This window comes from Anguilla rostrata, chromosome 4 (assembly GCF_018555375.3).
Source record: "Anguilla rostrata isolate EN2019 chromosome 4, ASM1855537v3, whole genome shotgun sequence".
NCBI lineage: Eukaryota > Metazoa > Chordata > Actinopteri > Anguilliformes > Anguillidae > Anguilla > Anguilla rostrata.
The window spans coordinates 42,929,282-42,951,216 of record NC_057936.1 but is presented as its reverse complement, the minus strand read 5'-3'; the positions used below and the strand labels follow the sequence as shown (position 1 = coordinate 42,951,216).

The window sequence follows — 21,935 nt, the reverse complement described above, 5'->3', positions numbered from 1 at the left end:
ACAATGATGGTAGCCTAATACATATATCGTCCGCTTCGTTCCGTTGCTAGCATAACATAACGACCTACAGCTGCAGTTTCTCGCTGCAATTACTAATATTGAATATAAACAAAAGACGCAATTTATGCTGTAGTCTGCCAATGTCTAAATAAATAATACGGTCCATTTGAAGACAATATCGGGTGAGTTTGTTTAGTCTTCAACCCTCTGGGGTCGAGAGCTCCGCCGGCGGAGCTCGACAAGATGAAATTAACTTTCGTTTCTATTTGGATGATTAACTTCACGTGATGTTATCATACAGACGCAACAAAAACATTGACAGAAACCTTAGAATTGCGACTTTCCAATGCGCCCATTGGCGAATAATATAAATTGTTTTAAATGTTCCAAATTTGATTAATTAGATCATGTATGCTTCGCTAAACTTTACTCATTACTATGTGAATTTCGCTCAGCAGGAAGTCCGCCCAAATCGCATTCACATGTTAACAACATTTTAATTACTCTCCATAGAAGGAGACTAAAGGAGGGGCGATGCGAGATCCATGTGAGAAATGCCAAGTCAAAGCGGGATAGAATGTCGCAGAGTGTCGCCTAATTCACTTCTTTTGAGGTGAACATTTCGTTTAATTTTGGAAAATGGTCCGTCCGGAAGCCGACACTGATGAAGAGCGGTGTCATTTCGAACAGCGAACTGATCCAGCTGAGGATCAACTTCATGCGTAAGTATATTTCTTATGATCATGGTAAATATGTGTACTGTATTGCAACGTATCTGTGTGTTTGTAGGAATATCCAGCAATGTGAGCGTTTGTAAATTCCCACACTACGAACGATTCAAACTATTGCATCTCAAAATTATAGGCTAGGCTCTCTGCGTCTGGTTGTGTTAGAAGTATCAGGTAGACTGTATGTTTTTCGATCATATTCGTAATAAATAGCTCATGCCTGGCGTGTAGTGGCGTGGCTAGGATTCTAAAACTGATGTCCTTGCACAATCGATATTAGCATTCTCTAAGTAAGTTCAGGAAATAGCAATAAAATAACCACTTAGCTAAACAGACCTAGCCTAGTTCAGATTGAGATTGTTATTGATGAGTTGCGTGTAGTTTAGTTGGAATATTGGTGTTTATTTAGTTAAGCTAATGTTTTTTCGTTGATAGCTTGCATTATTTGTAAATGTGCTGTATTACATTATCTGTGTGTTTGTAGAAATATTCACTAATATGCCCGTTTGTAAGTTCCCACACTACAAATGATTCTAACTATTGCTTCAAAATTATAGGCTACCTCTCTGCGTCTGGTTGTGTTTGTTTGGTTCTTTGTTTGTATATGATGTCACATTTCATAAATTTTGTTTTCATTAGTTAGTGGTTTGTCCCTTTTTTGTAAAGCACATTTAATTTTCACCTGTTGAAGGAAATGTGCTATATAAATAAAGTTTGATTTGATTTCACATTTCCTAACAATTTTGTTTTTATTATATTTGCAGAGATTTTGATCAGGAAACACGGCCTAGTTCACCACTAGCTAAGAGGCCAGGCAGACGTTGCAAGAGTACACCAGTCTCATCTCATCTTCCATGCAGTTTACTTCAAAAAATGTTCTAAAATCAAAAGTTGTCTTTGTTTCTGTCTTCTAAATGGCTCACTGAGTCTTTGTCTTAGTGGTGGGGAGGCATGCGGCCAGGTGTGAATAGCCTACTTAGCTGGCAGGTATTCCTACCCAATGCATATTCATTACAGAAAGGCCATTTGCCCTCCCATTCTTACCTGGTGTTAGTCACAACACTAACTTTTAGCAATTTATTTTATATTTCTCATTGGATTTGCTAAAATATTTTGTCATCTTTTGATACCCAAGACCTTGAAGAACACATTTCCGTGACCAAAAGTCTTATTCACAATTGTTTAGTGTGTTTTATTACAACATTCCTGTGCATGTTCAAAACTACTGTTTACAGTTTGTGTGTTTTTAGAGCAGTTTACAATCCACACATTATTATGACCTACTTACTGCTGCCATATTGTTGTAGCTGAGTTTGTGCTGAAAACAAAGATATGAAACACTTTGGAATCACTGTATATAAAGTTGATGAAATTTACACAAATGTCAGAGCATCGCACAATCACCAGTGTGCCTCATTTTACCCTTAGACCCCAGAGTGTTAAATCCATCATTATGCTGAGAGAAATCGTATTCTCAATTTAATCTCTAAATTGACTGTAAGTTTAGAGTTGTAACTAGGTAGTTGTTTCGTAGGTGACTTAGTCTTAACTCGTCTTAACTATTGCTTGTATTTTTGCATAGACTGCGTTGTTGCTGCTCTTGTATGTGTTAGTGTTAATCAGTTTAACCTAAAGGGTCCAAGTTGAACTATGCGGTTGTTCCCTGCACTTGGAACGGTACTTCTCTCTAGGGTTTTTGACACACTTGTTCCTGATTATGATTATACACTTTGTTGTACATCGCTCTGGATAAGAGCGTCTGCCAAATACCTTTAATGTAATGTAATATTTCGTAGCAACAAGATAAACCCGACATTAGCTCTAAAATATGCCAATACAAACGCTGCTCACTGAATAATGAAATAAACGAGACAAAGTTTTTTGAATTATACCATGTCATTCTACAGTCAATATCTGGGACTAAACATTGAATAAATATACAATCTTACCATTGGTTTTACGCGTAGAGATGTCCCTTTTGCGAATGAGTGGTCATATATTGTCTTGGACAATCCGTTTGCGAAATATACGCGCATCTGTGACGCCTGGGTCTGCTATCTTCAAAGATAGCTGTGCGTAATACCACACCTGTTGCTTCCGGCATTGTCGCCCTTTTTAGTGCAATTTGGCTTGATTGACAATTCATTTAGTCAGTAGGTGAGAGTATAAGCTTTCTAACGATGTATAACATGTCTGATTTTTCTTTTGGAATAGCGTTTTATCGGTCAGCTTAACGGAAAATTGTCTTATCATCTTGCACATCTGGGGCAGCATTGATAGACGCTGCACCTAACGAAACGTTGTTAACGATTTTCATAATTTCTGCGAGAGTACTATTATTATTGAGGACTTCGGGGCATAGCGAAGCCATATCTTTGCTTATAGACATATCTGACATCGTTTTCTGACGCAAAACAGAAGCGGACAGGATTTTGTCAATGATTTACTGTCTCTGTCTCTATACTACTGAACACAGATAACATGTCATTGCTATGTAAGTATTACTGCTCAAAATATTTCGGTTATACGTTATTTTTGAAATTGAGTGTCTTTAAATAGGTTAGTGGTATTATATAATGTGGATATTGCACACTGTAGTGTTTTTGTGATTCAGGAGTGATGACGAGAGTGTTGGAACATTGCCAAAACGTGGTTGACGGCTGAACATTGTTTTCATATAGTCCCATCCCCACCCGCCATTATGTTCAGATACAGCTAAACCATTTTTATTGATGGTATTTGAGTTTCTCTACAAACGCGCGCAAACACGCTGGTATAATAAAACAATGACGGTCAATATAGCCTATATATATAGTCCGCTTCGTTCCGTTGCTACCATAATATAACAAACCTTCTTGTGTAGCTGCAGTTTCTCGCTGCAATTACTAATATTGAATATAAACAAAAGACACAATTTATGCTGTAGTGTGCCAATGTCGAAATAAATGACAAGGTAGGCGAGTTGATATTTCGTTTTTTGTTTCGTTTTTTTTCAATGTCGTATTTATTATTTGAAATATGTATTATTATTCTATCTGTCTCTGAGGTGCTCTGAAATGTGCATTCTCTGCTAAACTGAGCAATTGATTGGAATATGTGTCTGACGTAGTGTTGCACAGTATACCAAAACTTCAGCACTTTCTCGGTACTTAAAAAAAAAAAAAAGAATCGGTTCGGTATTAGAATATTCCGACGTTCGGTAGTTTTGAGTGGAATGTAAAAGCCAGGGAAAATTGTCTCCCGCATTACTGATTGAGAGGATGAAAAGTGTAATTTGTCAGAATCTTCGCTAGAAGGCAGTAGCAACTAAGGTTGCCAAGTGAGGTGACTTGCGCTTGTGCACTCAGCTCCTTGATACAGCGCAAGCTTTGACTCAGTTCACTTGAGTAGCAATAGGTGTTCCAATTTGGAAATATTTTATTATAGATAGATGCTGTATTGTTATTGAAATATGCTGTTTTTAAATCTATTTAAAGGTGAAAGACCTGTTTTAAATAAAACAAAAATTAAACTGTTTAATTTTTGAAATATATTTAACATATTTTTCTATTGTTCAGTGTTGTAACACTATAGGCCTATGAATATTAATATGTTGAAGAGGCTTCAACTTCAAGGTTGTTAATGAACCAGGTTGTTAATAAACCATGAATTCGAAAATGAGGTCAACCCTTGTGGACATTACGTTTCTGATCTATTAAGGTAATTTCAGTATCGTTAGGTACCGAGTATCGAATTAGCATCGTTTAAGTTTCAAGTATCATTTCAGTATTGAGTATCATAGTACTAAACCTGGTATCGTTATCAAAATCAAAATTTTGGTATCGTGACAACACTAGTGTGACGCCTTTTTTAGTTGCGGCGCAGAAACACTGCAGCTGTGCATACACGCCGGACCATCTAAGTGTTATGACATGCCATCTAAGTGTTACGACATAGTAAAGGCCTTTACGGGAAGCGACCAGGATACATCCGTGGCGACGCAACTAAGTCATCCGACAGCGTCTCTTAGCACAAAATTGGCCATAAGTCATCAATATTTTATACGATCATCATGATATTCAGTAGATATGTTGGGTGAAGGCATATGATCATGAGGACAAAGCCAATTTATAATCGCTCCATAGGGGGCGCGATGGTGCCAATGCTTGGACCCCTCCCAACGCCGCTTGCGGCTTTAATTAAAACTTATTTTTGCCAAGCTCACTTTTTACATGTGGAGTATCTAAGACTAAGGAATTCTGTGACCTAGTGCTGTAATTGCTGTGTTTAAAAGTGATCAGGGAGCAGAGATATTGGGGAAGTTTCTTAAGAGCTTTACAGATTCATAGAATTTGATGCAACTCCCTTCACTTAGTTGAAGAGGACCATGGTGAGTTAAAAGCCTGTCTCCGATGATAAAACGCAAAGCACTATGACACAGTGTGGAGGGGAGGCATGCAGACATGCATGTACAGAATGTCACTGTAATCTAGTACAGGCATGATTGTTGTTTGTGCAATGGTCTTTTGACTTGAAAAAAGAAGGAGGATTTGTTTCTGTACACGAGTCCAGTCTCTCCAAGAATCCAAGTTCTCAGCTTTTTAGACAAGTGTTGCCCATGGGTCTTAAAAGGAAGTCAATTATGTAGCCAAATTCCTAAATATTTATAAAATTAAACTATTTAAATCTGAGAACCACAGAGAGTATGAATAATAACATAAGGAGTATTACCATGCAACATTGAGAATAAAATACATTTTGTTTTATCAGAATTTAAAATAGACTTGTGATCAACAAGAGATCTCTGAAAGCAGATTGTATATTAGCAACAGCGAGATTGAGTGTAAAGCCGGTACAGGATTGCATAATCAGCACAAACATGACTATTACAATGCTGTGTGGAGGATATAAGATAATTTTATATAATGTATATAGAAGTGGACCTAGGATAGACCCTTGTGGGACACGTTTACTGATTGCAAGAAAGCTTGACTTGTCATCAATAATTGCTTGAGTTATACCTGAGAGATATGCATAAACCTCATGAATGAAATGGTCATCCAGTCCTATAGACGATAATTTGTTCAATAAAGTACTATGATCAACAGTATCTAATGCCTATGATAGATCAATAATAGGTGCAGCACAGTGTTGACGGCAGGCTCGGATCTCATCATTTTTCTGCCCTCATGAGATAAAAAAAATACCACCCCAAAACCGTGCTAAAATGAAAAAAAATCTACTTCAATAATCATTACTACCATTAGGTACATTTGTGTTATAAATACCATCATATAAGCACAAGAACATAACAAATAGCTAGACATTAATCTGCTTACTTTGGCCTACTAAGGAATTTTTTGCGCAGATTTACTGGTCAACTTTTCAAAAACTATTCACTGCACCCTTGGTTGAAAGTTTTATTTAAAGCCGCAGTAGGCAACTTTCTCAACGATCACAATCCACCCACCTAATACCTTGATGCTTTTTGGCAGTCAAATCTAGCCATATCTAGGATAACAGACAGGTTCTGTAACGTCTGAACCAGGAATTAACTGGTAAGCACGGTTCTAGGCAGTTCTAGCTAACGTGATCTATTCGGCGGATAACATTAGCTTAGCTAGTTAACTAAACTTCACCTATCACACAGCCTAACAGTTAGCGAAGATGACGCTTGTGATGCTTGCCGCCCCAGTTCCTAGAGCCCCATGGCTTTTGCTGCCCTAGTTGGTCGCCTAGAGTTGCCTAAAGGATGGTCCGGCCCTGGTTGCCGATTATTCAAAAATGTACAATATTGTTTGTCACAATTGTTTGTTGCAGCCTTTACTGTACTATGACCTGGTCTAATCCCTGATTGCTGTGGTTGAAGTATTTGCCTCCAGAAAGGCCCTCAGCTGGGAGTTAACCAGGTATTATAGAGTTTTGGATAGGCAGAATAGGCATTTGTAAGATTGGATGATAATTATTTATATCACCGGGATCACTGGCTTTATGTAAAGGGACAACCTGAGCAGCCTTCCAAACATTTGGGATATTACCAGAGATAAATGTGAGATTGACAATGTGCGTAAGTGTATACATAACCCAAAAATATAGCATGAAGACTTACTTGCCCATATTTCAAGCACTGGTCTTTGACTTTCTTTTCAAAAGGAACATGGTAGGCTTGCTTCATATGTATTCTGTTGCATCAAAGGATGTGGTCAATGGTTGAAATTGAAATTCAGATTTAGTAAATTCCTTGAAATATACCCTCATCCTCAGTTGTTCTGGTCTCAGTTTGACAATGGCAATTTTTCATTACATGGACAAATACATGGTCAAAAACATTAGCATGGATCTCATCAGATACAAAACTTCTCCTTGCCCTTCTACCTCTTCTTTCCATCTCCTTTCAGCTGTACTCTTCCTCTGAGTTGAGCTCATTCTGCATAGTTTGGATTCAATGATCTAAAGCATTATGAATTCACCCATGTGCCTTTTTATTAAACAGGTGAATAGTGTTTATAGGTTTGAGAAATTAGTCTTTCTTTTAGTAGCTGATGTAATAGTTTGGGATGTTTTGCTCGTAGTTTTAGTGTGTAAGTAACTGAGAAAACTGTCAGTAGGTTTAATCCTATTATCTGCTGCTGTATCTCCCCTGCATCACTTTTAAGGTGATAGAATAGTTCATTCACCAAAATTCAAATGCTTTTGTACAGTCAATGACTCCATTCAAAATGTTTTTCTTATTTGTGTAGTGTGTTTGTTTATTTATTGGACTGTATGTTCTGTTCATATGGCTTGTATCTCTGTTTCTCATTATTTTTCTCTGTAGGACAATGCCCTTGGCAACAGAAGCCTCAACAGTGGTGTCTTGGCTACGAGTGTGGCCAACCTGTCAATCAGTGGACTAAGGGACAATGTTGTCTTCACCCTGCAAAACAACAAACCCATACAGGTATGGCAGACTGACAATGTTTTGGAAAGAATATTTTATTCATAGTTTACATAGATCACAGTACGTGGCCATAAATGTACGCAAAACAAGCCAGAGTGTTGAAACATATGAACAAACAGACTAAACAACCTACAGTTAGTAGAGATAGAGAGAGAGAGAGGGAGAGGGTAGATGGAGAGAGCAGGAAAGAGGATGAGAAAGATGTAAGAATGAGAGGATGAAGGATGGGCACTAGAGATAAGGTTGAGAAAAAATTCAGGTTGAGGAAAAAGAGGCAGACATATGAACAAACTGACTAAACAACCTACAGTTAGTAGAGAGAGAGAGAGAGAGAGAGAGAGAGCTCAGCTGAGAAACCTGAAGAGAGAGACAGCTGTTGCATAATAGTACTGAGCCCAGCTGAGAAACTGCCATTGCCTGTCTGTCTGTCATGTGAACATGTCAAGCGGGCCACAATTGTTATTAATCCACAACTCTATTAATCCAACTTACTGAATACCTTGAGGTCTAGTTTGCACCACAGTGCCAAAATAGCTAAGTTAGTTACTTTGTTTTAAATTAAGTTTGGCAGTTCCAGATAGGAGGACTCAAATGGGACCGACCTGCCCCCTTCAAACCCTGCTGTATCAACCAGTCCAGCCACACTGGTCTCATGCTGTCTGATGCCACACACATGAAGATTGGGTGATCACCATTACCATGCACCAAGCAAAACAATCTAGCCAGCTAAAAGGATAACACAGTCCGCATTGCAATGGTGATATGATGCACAAAAACTGTCAATTGTATATTTTTAGCCAGCCCATACTTTCCCCATTAAAAGTCTTTGTTAACTAAGGCCATCTGTAAGAAAAACTCTCATTAGATAATTCTAACTACTACTTGTTCATTGCATGATTCAAATCTTAAGTGTTTATGGTACTGACCACTTAACAGCACATCCGGCTGGTATGAAGGTGTCATTGTAAGTTAAACCTAAAAGGATACACTTTCACTGCCTTAAGACTATACAGAAATTACATTCCTACTCAAAATTACTTTGCCAAGATAAGGGGTTGAGGAGAAATGAATTATAGCAATGCAACTGTTCCTGTCATGTAAGGCTCTCAAAGATAACTGCCAGAATGATTATTTTTATGTTAGAAGTGACTGACAATTTGCGGTGAGTCTGATGAATATGCAGTGATACAAAGACTGACAAGCAGCTACGTGTGACAAGAGAAAAGAGCATAAATGACTCTGAAGCTTGTAGTGCATTATAGTTAGGTGTTTTTGGTAGTTACTGCCAGCCAACTAGCTAACTAATTCAGATGAGGTTTGCTAGTTAACATTAGCTAGCAAGAAAATATTATATGCAAGAATTGAGCTGATACAGTGTGTTTTTTAAAAGTTTTTTTTAGCATGCTTTAAAATAGAGGAAAATTATCAACACTGGACTGAGACTGCTAACTTGCTAAATAAAAGAGTGATGGGGTCAAAAGTAGAGAAGCCATTGTCTCCCTGGCCCTGCTTCTATGATCAATCCCCAAAAACTCATTTGAGAAGGGCCAATTTCCATTCTGAGGCTCTGCTGTTTCTCTCCCACAGGGGAACTTTGTTGCCAGCTGCGTCTTTTGGGATCTCAACCGAAATGGTATGTGTTGCCTGATGTTCTCCAGTTCTCTCATGGTGGAATCAAAGTCATTTTAAATAACCTAGCAATGGAGGAGTTTTCCAGTTTCCCTGAGTATACTAATGTTAACATGTTTTCCTGTGGCAGAGAGATCAGGAGGCTGGAGCAGTGATGGCTGCACTGTTGAGAACATGACGGACGAAGAGACCATCTGCAGCTGCAACCATCTCACCAGCTTCGCTGTGCTATTGGTGAGTGTGTGAATAATCAGGCAATAAACATTCATTGATTTTCTGCATGCATTATTTGAGATGTCTTAGTTTGCAGCAGTTTTTTGAGTTTGTTGGTTCCTGATTGATTTCAACCTTGCAGGACCTTTCTAGAGAGGGCATTACTGACCGTCTGCAAGCCATCATCCAAACCTTCATTACTTTCATTGGCTGTGGTATCTCTGCTATCTTTCTGTCCATTACTGTTCTCACCTACCTGGCCTTTGAGTAAGTCACATGACCAAGTGATCTTTAACCTTTCTGACACATGGGTAATTGTACAGATTCTTAATTGAACCCAGATATTCCGCTCTTAAGTTCTCTCCATCCTCTATGTCTCCTTATTGAATTAAGTTTTGGTTAGTAATGGGTGTTATTTTATCTTGCTGTGTTACAGTATATAAATAGTAGTGACGAGACATACCTAGTAACACAACATCCACTGCATTTGTTTTTGGTCATACCCTATCACAAATATTTACACAATTCACAAAATTGGAATATTTCAGATTGAACGGTAAAGAGACAGGATTTAGCAATAAACTGACAACAAATCGATTCATTTGTTTAATTCAAATTATGCAAACTAAATTTGACCATTTCCTAAACTGTGTGGTGCTTTAGGTGTGTAACTTCAGGACATTTCTTGTGAAGGAAGAATTCATAGCTCAAAGGATAAATAGGGTGTGATTAATAAAATCATTTTCTGTTTGAACTATTCTCTGAAGGAAATTACGGAGGGACATTCCTTCCAAGATCTTGATCCAACTGTGTACAGCCCTGCTGCTGCTGAATCTGACCTTCCTGCTAGACTCATGGCTGGCCCTGTACTCAGACGCCATGGGCCTCTGCATCTCCACCGCTTTCTTCTTGCACTACTTCCTGCTTGTGTCCTTCACCTGGATGGGGCTGGAGGCCTTCCACATGTACCTGGCTATCGTCAAGGTCTTCAACTCCTACATGTCCAGATACATGCTCAAGTTCTCCCTTTTCGGCTGGGGTAGGCACATCCTCTCTGCCTCACATGTGCTGCTAAAGTGACCATTATGGCATGACCCAGCAGTTAGGAACCAGACTTGCGACCACCTACTTTCATGGTTTTAAATCTCAGGTGTGAGCACTATTCCTGTAGCACTATTCCCCTAGAGTATGGTACTTAATCTGAACTGTTCCATTGAGTCATATACAGTGTTTGGGACAAAGACATGTTTTTTTCTGGATTTTGCATTGTACTCCGCAATATTAGATTTGTAATTTTAAATAATCACATGTGGTTAAAGTGCACATTCTCTTCACATTTATTTAAGGTTATTTTTATACATTTTGGTTTTATCATGTAGAAATTACAACACCTTTTACACATTGTCCACTAATTTCAGGGCATGATAATGTTTGGGACAAGTGGCTTCACACGTGTTTCTGATTAGACAGGTGTGTTTAATTGCTTCCTTAAGGCAGGTTTCAGTATCTAACCGTCATTCTAGGCTTTTGACTGCCTTTGGATACTTTTATTAGTGTTTGTCAACATGAGAATCTGAGTGGCGCTAATGAAAGTCAAGGAAGCAATTACAAGATAGGCCAAAACTTAACTGTAACAAAATTAAGGTTAAGGTTTGGCCCAGGTTTGTAGAATTCTCACCATAATGACGAAAAATTCCTAAATATCTGTCACACAGATCAGAAACTTTCTTCAGGAGGCAGGTGTGGATGTTTCAGGATGTGCTACAGATAAGGGCTCACTTGCCTTAATTGATGATGTAATTGTTGATAGCAGCAACAGAATGAATTATGAAGTGTACGGATGCATTAGTACAGATGCACAGCTGTACTTATCTGCTCAAGTTCAGCCAAATTCCTCCAAACTCACTGGACTATGCTTAATCCCACAGCAAGACAATGATTCCAAACAAACTGCTAAAGCAATAAAGGAGTTTTTCAATAACTAAAACTGGAACATTCTTGACTGGCCAAATCATTCACCAAATATGGATCCAATTGAACACGCGTTTCATATGTTGAAGAAAAAACTTAAGGCTACTTGTCCACAAGACAAGCAGGAGCTTAAGATGGCTGCAGTACAGGCCTGGCAGAACATCACCAGAGAAAAGACTCATCACCTGGGGATGTCTATGGGTCACAGACTTCAAGCAGTCATTGCATGCAAAGGATATGCAACAAAGTACTAAACATGACTGCTGTCATTAAGTAACATTAATGTCCCAAACATTATGGTGCATGAAATAGAGGGATATGTATAAAAAGTTGGACTGGATTACAAATCTAAAATTGTGGAGTAGTATACAGTCATATCAAGAAAAAAATGTCTTAGTCCCAAACATTATGGAGTTTACTGTGAATGGATAACTTGAGGATCAAATTAGATTGTCAGATAAAAATGAGTGTTCAGCATATAATGTTTAATTGAGCTGGCTTAGATAGCTATGTTACATGGCTGCTGATGGATCCCATAAATTTGTATCTACCATTTGCCTTGTTTGGACTCTGAGACTGGTTTATATAAATGCGTGATTGTATTTGCTTGAATATTTCAGGCGTCCCTCTAATTGTGGTCATAGTTGTGATTGCAATCAACAAAGACAATTATGGCCTCATTTCCTATGGAAAGTATACTGATGGATCAACAGATGAATTGTGAGTGCGCAATTTTTATTTTCATCTGTAATTACAATGGTTCTCCTGCTTGTGTTTCAAGGTATTTTATTTACTTATTTTCTTTATTTACTGTTATTATCAGCTGCTACTGATTTATTTGGGGCTTCGTGACTTATATACAACACAGAAGGACTTGGAAGAAAGAAGGGAACTTCATCTACATTAATCTTATCATTATTCTATTTTACCAAGGAAACACAAAGACCTTGAATGCTTCACACACTCTGCTCAGAGAGATACTGCTTATACTAAACTGCTTATACTATACTAAGCTTCTACACTGTGTACATAATTATTATGCAAATGTATTTTTGGCGGATTTTTAAAATATTTTAATAGACACAACATTATAAGTGATCCCAATTCATTCCTTGCAGGAAAAGTAAATGTTATATATATAAAAACACAGATTTTTATGTTACAAGGGGAAAATATAATGATTTTTCCAAAAAGTAGGTGTGCACATTTATTATGCAACCGGGAAATACATTATGTTTTTTCTATTTATTTCATAAACAAACAACAAAAAAGTCTTTTTACATGATTAAGAATAATAATTATGAAATAAAGAAACAAATTCAGTAGTTTAACAGCTAACAAAAACATTTTTACTCTTGGAAATACGGTTATTTGCCAATAACCTTTCATTTCTAACACTTGTATTAGTCTCATATCCACGGATTCTGTCAGTTTTTTAATGGGATCGCACCCAATTTTAGCTAAAGCAGCTAAGAGAGATGCCCACAGGCTGTTCAGAGATGTGTATTGCTTTCCTTGACTGTAAATGTCCCTCTTTATGAGGGCCCACAGGTTTTCAATTGGGTTCAAATCAGGTGAGCAAGGGGGCCAAGTCATCATTTTACCATCTTTGAACCTTTTGCTGGCTAGCCAATCTCTGGTGTACTGGGATGCATGGGATGGAGCATTGTCTTGCATCAGTATCATGGACCTTTTGAATGATGATGGCTCCGGGGGGGGTGGGGGGGGGTTGGGTGTGCTGATGGATTCTGTCAAGCGGGGGAGGGGTTGTGTTGGATTCTGTTGAGCAGGGGGGGTTCGCTTTGTAAAATCCTTCTTACATTACATTGTTATGAAGTGTTCCGTTGCCATTCCGTTAAAAATTTATATTGCTAGTTCCACAATAGGAGATGAACAACGTATTTGCGAAAATATTGTTATTTACCTTAGATAAACATTGGATTGTGTGGCCCCCCCTCGTGGCCGCGTGGCCCCCCCTAGCGGTTGTGGCTCTAAACAACCGCATAGACCATTTATGCCACGGGCCGGCCCTGGGTATCACTGCTTGAGGAAGGTGGCCTCCAGAAACTGGCAGTAGTTTTTGGAGTTCATTTTCAATCCATCTTCCACTCGAAATGGTCCAACCAATTCATTGTCGATAATACCAGCCCATATCATGATCCCTCCCCCACCTTGCTGGCGTTTCATTCGAACTGGTATGCGATGTCGGTCAGCAATCCAGCCACGGGACCACCCATCACTCCCAGTGTCACTCTCATCTCATCTGTCCACAACACCTTTGAAAAATCTGTCTTCATGTATTGTTTTGCCCATTCTTGACGCTTTTGCTTGTGTTTATTATTCAAGGCAGGCTGGTTTTCTGCCTTTCATGTGAAGCACTTTGCACCTTGTGCTTCTGCAGAGTCCAGGAAGGTTGCAGTTCTGGAAGATGATGGCACTTGAGGCCAAAGGGTTCCTGGATACTTCCTGTTTAATTCTTCTCAAGTCTCTTGTGGTTAATTTGCGTATTTTCTTCTCAACGCGTTTTTGGCATCCCTGTGGACGCACGCTCACAAATATCTTGATTGTGCGGTGATCACGACTCAACAACTTTGCAATTTCAATTGTTTTGTATCCCTCTGAAAGGCAGTTAACTATTTTTGCCTTTTCATTATCAATTAGGTCTCTTTTTCGCCCCATTTTCCCAGCAGCAAAAAGCTGCCTAATAATTATGCACACCTGAATTTAAGGCATTCCCCACTTTAAACCACAACCTTTCTCAATAAAGCAATTAAGTCACCTGAAAATGTTCACACTGTGTGAATAATGAGGTTAATATGGTTTTCAGTTGAAAGAAATGCTCTTGGAGATGTTATTTCATTAGAATATGGACTTGTATAATTTGTACACAGTGTAGAGGTATTTTTGGGAGAAGCACTTCTCTCTCTCCTGTGCACTCAGCCTCAACCGAAATTGAACACTGGTGTTTACTCAGTTTTCCCCCAAAGCAAAAGCACTTAGTTTCCAGAATTAACAAATTCTAGCAGTTTACTGTGGACCACAAATTATTGCTGTATCAAAAGCTACTCGATCAATTTTTTTGTTTACATAGAAAAATGGAGGAACTTATCTCTTAGAGATTTGGGAGCTACTACGAGCATCTCAGTTTTATCAGAATTCAACATGAGGAAATTTTGGTTAATCCAGGCCTTTACATCTTTAAGACAGGCCTCTAACTTGGCTAGTGGATCAACTTCACCTGGTTTAAAAGATATCTAAAGTTGCGTGTCATCTGCATAGCAATGGTAGTTAACACCATGACTGCTTATATTGCCCCGAAGAGGGAGCATGTACAAGGAAAAAAGCAAAGGACCCAACACAGATACTTAGGGTACTCCAAAGTTTACCCTGGAATACTCAGAGGACTTATTATTTATCCTAACAGCCTGAAATCTGTCAGTGAGGATTTAAACCACATAAGGGCTTGCCCAATGATACCAAGTGATTTTTCTAACCTATGCAGGAGGATATGTTGTTCTTTGGTTTCAAAGGCAGCACTCAGGTCAAGCAGGACAAGATAACAACATACTCATCCTCACTTGCTATATCTTAGTGCCACCTCTGCAGCAGTATCCTGTTTGTGACACAAAGTTGATGTGGTGACCAGCACCCTAGGAACAGACCCAGGAACCCCAAAGGATGAGATGGCGACAGCAGGTCCAATCAGTGACAATTTATTAACCAATGTGCAAACACAGGGTGAGCACCTCCTGGGCATTCCAAGAGAACTTAGAAGAGTTTTCTTGATACATTCGTCCTTTATTGGCAACAATCAGAATCCAGACATGTTGGTCACAACCATATTATTTGTCCACCAATTTCTTCTCACCACATTGGTAATCATCCATCTTCAAATACAACTCTTTGCTGATTACCTCATTTGGCCTTGAGGTGGCTGCGCCTGTCTGCACAACTAGCCGTAGGATAGTCGTGAAAGAATAATAGCAAGGGATAGGGCATGACTCATCTGGCCATTTGAACAGGGGGTTGTGTCAGTTTAAGGCTACCAGATGAAATGAATACATAAGATACTGTATATTGTATTTTGTAACTGTTTACCACTCTGAACCTCCACAAAGAATCCCAGTTCCTTCATCAAACCAGCTCCCCTTCCGTCCCTCAGGAATACTAGGCCCATCACAGTTTTGTGGGTCTTCCAATTCCTCCGTTGTCACACTTTGTTTCTCCCAGTATTTGGCAATATGCCACCACAGAAGGCAAACTTGCCTAAAATGAACCATAGCTGAAGAAAGTGTCTCATGCAAACTGTGTTTACTCATTGTGGCTTTAAACTTTCATTTAGTGGACAATTCAGATTCTGTGATTGGAAAACATGGAAGTGATAACAAGTGCCGCACCAAACACAGAAAACAACAATAGCTCTGTAAAGAAATATAAACTGTGTCAGACATCCATGATATTTGTATTAAATGAAGTAAAATGAAAAAAATAAATGAATAAATGCATTTGCAGAACTTCAACGTTGACATTATTAAATTAATATAAGCACATTGTATTCACACAGTGCTTAATACCATTACGTATAGCCAGTTCTCCTCAATTAGGCTGTTGGTGAGCAATAAAATCATTTGTATAAGCATCTAAATTTGTACATTTTATTGCCATTTTTTAGAATTGTGGACACACATACTCTTCATTCTCTGCACTGACACTTGGAAAATATTCATGGCAAAGATCTGCAATGCACAGACTTAAGTAATTTAAGCACTTATTTTGTTAAAGGTAGCCTTTGTAGGTTGTGTTGCAAGCTAATGTGTTTGTAATCAAAAATTCACATGTGGATTCAGTGCATATTCTCAGCTTTTAGTAATGGGTATTCTTATACACAAATAATAATAATTCCGTACATTGATATAGCACTATTCCTTTAAATTCAAAGCAGTTTTTTTACAGTGATAAGGGGGAACTGACCTCATCCATCACCATGACAGCTATCTTGCACAAGAATGCTCACCACACATCAACTGAGGTGGAAAAGGAGAGAACCATTTTTTTTGTCACTTGAACTGGGGGACGATAAGGTGGCTGCTTGTTAAAGCTAGGTTTGGAATTTGGCAAGAACACCAGTGAACCCCCCTACTCTTTGTGATAAGTGTCCAGGGATCTTTTAATGACCATAAGTTAGGACCTCGGTTTAACATCTCATCTGAAAGATGTCATTTCCTACAGCATCGTGTCCCCATCTCTTCATTTGCCCAGAGAAGACTGCCCCCTACTTGCCCACCAGCACCACTTCCAGCAGGAACATAGTTTTCTCCCATCCATGTACTAACCAAGCCCACTTGTGCTTAGCATCAGCCAACTTGAAGGACCAAGCTACATGGTGGCCTTTCGGTTTCACCATGGAGAAATCACAGCACTTTGTACATCGCTCCCGCTTTCAGGGCACAATATATATTTAGGACATATTGATGTTATTTAGTCTGCCCTGTGATAGATTCCAGGATGTATTCCTGTCTCTCGCCCAATGCACCGGATAGGTTCTAGAACCCCCTGCGACCCTGTTCAGGATAAGTGGGTATAAATAATGAATGGATGGATGATGTTATTTAAATGAAAGTAGTCATGTTTAGTATTTTGTTGCAAATCCTTTGCATGCAATGACTACTTGAAGTGTGTGACCCATAGACATCACCAGGTACTGAATCTTTTCTCAGGTGATGTTCTGCCAGGCCTGTACTGCAGCCATCTTAAGCTCCTGCTTGTTTCAGGGGCTAGTTGCCTTAAGATTTTTCTTCAGCATGTGAAATGCACGTTCACTCAGATAGGGTGACTGACATGGCAAGTCAAGAATTTTCCAGTTTTTGGCTTTGAAAATCTCCTTTGTTGCTTAACAGTATGTAACATAACATAACATAATGATGAAAACAGGCCATTCAGCCCATCAATGCTCACAATTTTCCTGACTAAATTAGTACTCTGATTATTTACAGGCTAGATAATATCTAACACCGTATGTTTGGATTCATTGTTTTTGTTGGATGATGCCTTGTCCCATGAGTTTGGAGACATTTGTTTCTACCTCAGCAGATAAGATGTTTCTGTACACTTCAGAATTCAATCTACTATCAGAAATTACATCACCAATGAAGACAAATGAGCCAGCACTTGTGGCAGCCATACATGCCCAAACCATAACACCCCAACACCATGTTTCACAGATGAGGTGGTATGCTTTGGATCTTGAGTATTTTCTTTCGGGCTCCACAGTTTGCTCTTGCCATAATTCTGATTCAAGTGAATATTGGTCCGGTCTGTCTATTTTGCAGTGTAGCCTCTGTAGTTTTGTTCTAGTCATTGACACATCCACACCTGCCCCCTGCCGTTCTTCATTATGGTGATAATTCTTCACTCATTAACTTTAGAGGTCTTCCTTGGCCTACTAGGCCCTTTGTGATTACTGACTTCACCTGTGCAAAGCTCTTTCTTCTTAATGATGTTTCAAAACAGTTGATTTCAGAAAAACCTTGGCCAGTGTCTTTAACTGTTTTTCTCTTATATCTCAGCCTCGTAATGACTTACTTGAAGTTCATTGGCACATGTTGACAAACGTCAATAAAAACTCTGAAGGCAATCAAAAGCAAAATGAAGACTAGAAACTGAAAAAAAATATTTTATTCCTGCAGTAAGGAAGCAATTGAACACACCTGGCTAATCGGAAACACGTGTGCAGCCATTTGTCCCAGACATTATGCTGTCCTGAAATAGGGAAATTATATATACAAGTATATATACAGTGATGTGCAAAAATGTGGGCACCCCTGGTTTAAATGTCTGTTACAATTAACCTCTAAGTGATCGAAAGCAAACCTGAACTGTAAATGGTACAACATTAAACTTAAGACCTTTCTGCAAAAATTAAAGCAAGATAGATTTTTTTTTTCATTTTTTACTCTTTTTAAATGATAAAAAACGAAAAGGACCCTGTGCAAAAGTTAGGGAACCCTTTTGGATAATTCTTTGTTACTTTTTAAAAAGAAATTACTAAGGCCCAGACCAAGGTGATTTACTCGTTAGGGCTTCAATGAGTCAGGTGAATATATTTCCACGGCTGAACTATTTATTCTGAAGTAACTCCATGCCTTCTAAAGTATCTGACTGTGGTGGCTGTTCTGTCTGGTGTTAACAACCATGGGTTCCTCTAAACTTGCCCAAGGATGTCAGAATCAAGATAGTTCACTTCCACTAACAAGGAGAAGGCTATAAAAAAACACTCTCAAAGTTTCAAACTACCTATTTCTACGGTTAGAAACATTATCAGAAAATGGCAGATAAATGGAACAGTTGAAGTCAAGGCAAAGTCTGGAAGTCCAAGAAAAATTTCAGATAAAATGGCCCGAAACCTGGAGATAAATGCTCAGTGCAACCCACACATCACTGCAAAAGAGCAGCAAAAAAAAGAAGCACACACAGGTCTACTTGTTCACAGGACAACCATACAACGTACTTTAAACAACGAAGACCTACATGGCAGAGTTGCTAGAAAGAAGCCTGTCCTATGACCTCAACTCAAAATTAAGCATCTGAAGCATGCAAAAGAAAACCTTGAGAAGCCTGAAGCCTTTTGGAAGAATGTGCTTTGGACTGACGAAACTAAACCACGACCACGACCAAAGAAGGTATGCTTGGAGAAGAAAGCGTGAAGCATTTGTAGAGAAGAACACTTTAAGCATGGAGGTGGATCCATCATGCTTTGGGGTTGTGTGGCAGCTCGGGGCACTGGAAATATTGTGCGGGTCGAAGGAAGAATGGATTCAACCAAATATCAAGAAATTCTAGAGGCTAATGTTCGAAAGTCAGTCCAGACATTGAAGCTTTAGAGAGGTTGGGTATTCCAGCAAGACAATGATCCAATGCATACCTCGAAATCAATAATGAAATACCTCCAGGAAAGAAAGGTGAAGGTTTTGGAATGGCCACCACAGTCCCCAGACTTAAGTATTATTTAAACATGCCATGCATGCAAGGAGGCCGAAGAATATTTCTGAGCTAGTGTTCTGCCAGGAGGAATGGAGAAAAATTCCAAAAGCAAGAATCAAAGGACTCTTAGCTGGCTACAGGAAACGTTTGCAAGCTATTATAGTTGCCCAAGGAAGAGTTACAAATTACTAACTAACAGGGTTCCCACACTTTTGCACCAGGCCTTTTTCCTTTTTTATTATTTTGAAACCTTAAAAAAATAAAAGTAAGAATAATCTTGCTTCAAAAGAAAGTAGAAATGTGTCACATTTAACTTTGTACCATTCAGAGATCAGGTTAGTTTCTCTTCACTTAGATATTAATTGTAAAAGGCAGTTTGACCAGGGGTGCCCAAATTTTTGCACCCCACTGTGAGTGCTGTAATTTCTGAATGAAACCAAAATTTATAAGAATACCCTTAAATAAAAGTATTTGGTTACAAATATAAAATTCTGGAAGTACAGAGCTAAATCAAGAAAAAATATGTCTTTGTCCAAAACTTTATAGAGCTCATTGTATATATATATATATATATATATATATATATTATCCCCAGTTGTATATATGATCTTACAGATATCTCCCTCTTTGTAGTTGCTGGATCAAGAACGACGTGGCCTTCTACGTGGCAGTTGTGGCTTATTTCTGCCTGGTGTTTGTGGTCAACCTGGCCATGTTTGTGGTTGTGATGGTGCAGCTAAGCCGGATCAAACAGCAGAACCCCCATAATTCCCAGCATCGTAATGGGCTGCAGGAGTTGCGAAGTGTGGCTGGACTCACCTTCCTCCTTGGCCTGACCTGGGGCTTCGCATTCTTTGCCTGGGGGCCTGTAAACCTGGCCTTCATGTATCTGTTCGCCATCTTAAACTCCCTTCAAGGTGTGATCACACTCGTCAAATTTCATAACCAATCACCTTATGCTCCACAAGTCCCATAACCGATTGCCTTCCACTCCTCAGACCCCGTAATAAATCACTTTTCACTCCCCAGTCCCCATAACCAATCACCTTCACATCAAAAAACCCATAACTAACCACCTTACATTCTCCAAATGACATAAAAAGCAACTTACACCCCCAAAACCCCACAATCATACACTCCTCCAGTTATAGACTTTCCAAGTGCTATTCACCATCTTAAGCTACCTGAGGCCAGTAGATTTTAACTGCATTTTTAAATAGTTGTTGTAAAATGCTGGCTGTTATAGTGTAAGGACGTGCTCATTACCACCTCTTGTGTTGCTAACATCCGCTCTTCTACAGGATTCTTCATTTTCGTCTTCCACTGTGCCCTAAAGGACAATGTGCGTAGGCAATGGCGGGCATACTTGTGCTGTGGGAGACTGCAGCTGCCAGAGAGCACAGGTATAAGTGTCCATTTCCTTTTCATTTTATAAAAAACATTTTATCACCTAAGATAAATAATTTAAAAATCTAAAATAAATGAATTGCCTAATAAGGAATGCCAGGTTTAAATGGTAGGTGTGTCCCATGTCCTTCTTCAACTTTAGAGGACACTTTTTAGAAGATTTTATCCAGATTGGCATTCACAGATTACATTCCACATTAATTTTATATGTAGAACTAGATAATTGAAGAAATTTTAGTACTGTGCTCAAAGGCACAACCACAGTGCAGTTCCCCACCTGAGAACTTAGGCTGCATTCACACCAGATCAGGAAATGCGGAAAAAACGGCAGTCTTCCCATTCCTTTGAATGGGGGTAGTGCGTTTAGGCTGCGGCAGTGGGGACCGCATGGGGTGCTGAAAAAAAACGCAGCGGCCTGCGGCAAGAAAGTTGAACCAGAATCAACTTTTGCCGAGCAACTGTCAGATGAATTACTGATGCGATTAATTTCCTAAGATTTGATTTTATAATCATCATCGTGATTTGACAGTACCGGGTAATGGGACCAAAACAATAATTATTAGCTAAATATCAATTCCGAATGTCGAAATTATGCTGTAAAAAAAATTCACTATTTAGCAGTTCTTGCATGTTAGTTTATTGTACCTAGCACTATGGAGTTCATGGACCGAACGATGATACTCTCCCAGTTGTGTCCTCACTTGGTTTATTTGTGTACCCAGCTTCGACGTCTGCGTCTGGCTGGCAGTCTACGCTGCAAAATAACGCTAGCAAGAAGCTTCTTTCAGTTTGCGTTTGTGTCCATTTTTTTTTTTTCGAGCTAGCGGACGGGGGGGGGGGGGTTAAAGTTCACAACATGACGTCACACAAATGGGTCATGTAGTGACACGCCCACACCGCCGCACAACCCTGCGGCAAGGTGCCGCATTGCCTGATCTGGTGTGAATGCAGACTTAATCTGCAACCTCCCAGCAAGTCCTGTTTCATAATCGTTATACTACACTGCTACACATACTACCACACACAATCACATTTTTTGGACAGTCCCCTTGCCCCTTCGTTTCCCCTGCCCATACCACCAAAGGTCC

The 21,935-nt window shown here is 39.1% G+C and overlaps 1 protein-coding gene across 5 annotated transcripts in view; it reads left to right on the top strand.

The window, feature by feature from the left end:
- The window catches only part of adgrg2a (adhesion G protein-coupled receptor G2a), a 115,643-nt gene that overhangs the window by 91,408 nt on the left and 2,300 nt on the right, over nucleotides 1–21,935 (top strand). For 4 of the 5 annotated variants that reach the window (XR_010329759.1, XM_064334067.1, XM_064334066.1 and 1 more), the window contains 8 exons: nucleotides 7,525–7,647; nucleotides 9,235–9,280; nucleotides 9,407–9,510; nucleotides 9,632–9,756; nucleotides 10,257–10,528; nucleotides 12,081–12,180; nucleotides 20,074–20,357; nucleotides 20,742–20,843. Coding sequence is in view for 3 of the 5 variants with exons in the window: in XM_064334067.1 (XP_064190137.1) it covers nucleotides 7,525–7,647; nucleotides 9,235–9,280; nucleotides 9,407–9,510; nucleotides 9,632–9,756; nucleotides 10,257–10,528; nucleotides 12,081–12,180; nucleotides 20,074–20,357; nucleotides 20,742–20,843 (1,156 nt within the window). In the remaining 2 variants the exon portion in view is untranslated. The remainder of the gene's footprint in view (nucleotides 1–7,524; nucleotides 7,648–9,234; nucleotides 9,281–9,406; nucleotides 9,511–9,631; nucleotides 9,757–10,256; nucleotides 10,529–12,080; nucleotides 12,181–20,073; nucleotides 20,358–20,741; nucleotides 20,844–21,935) is intronic. The other variant, XR_010329760.1, reaches the window with a different exon arrangement.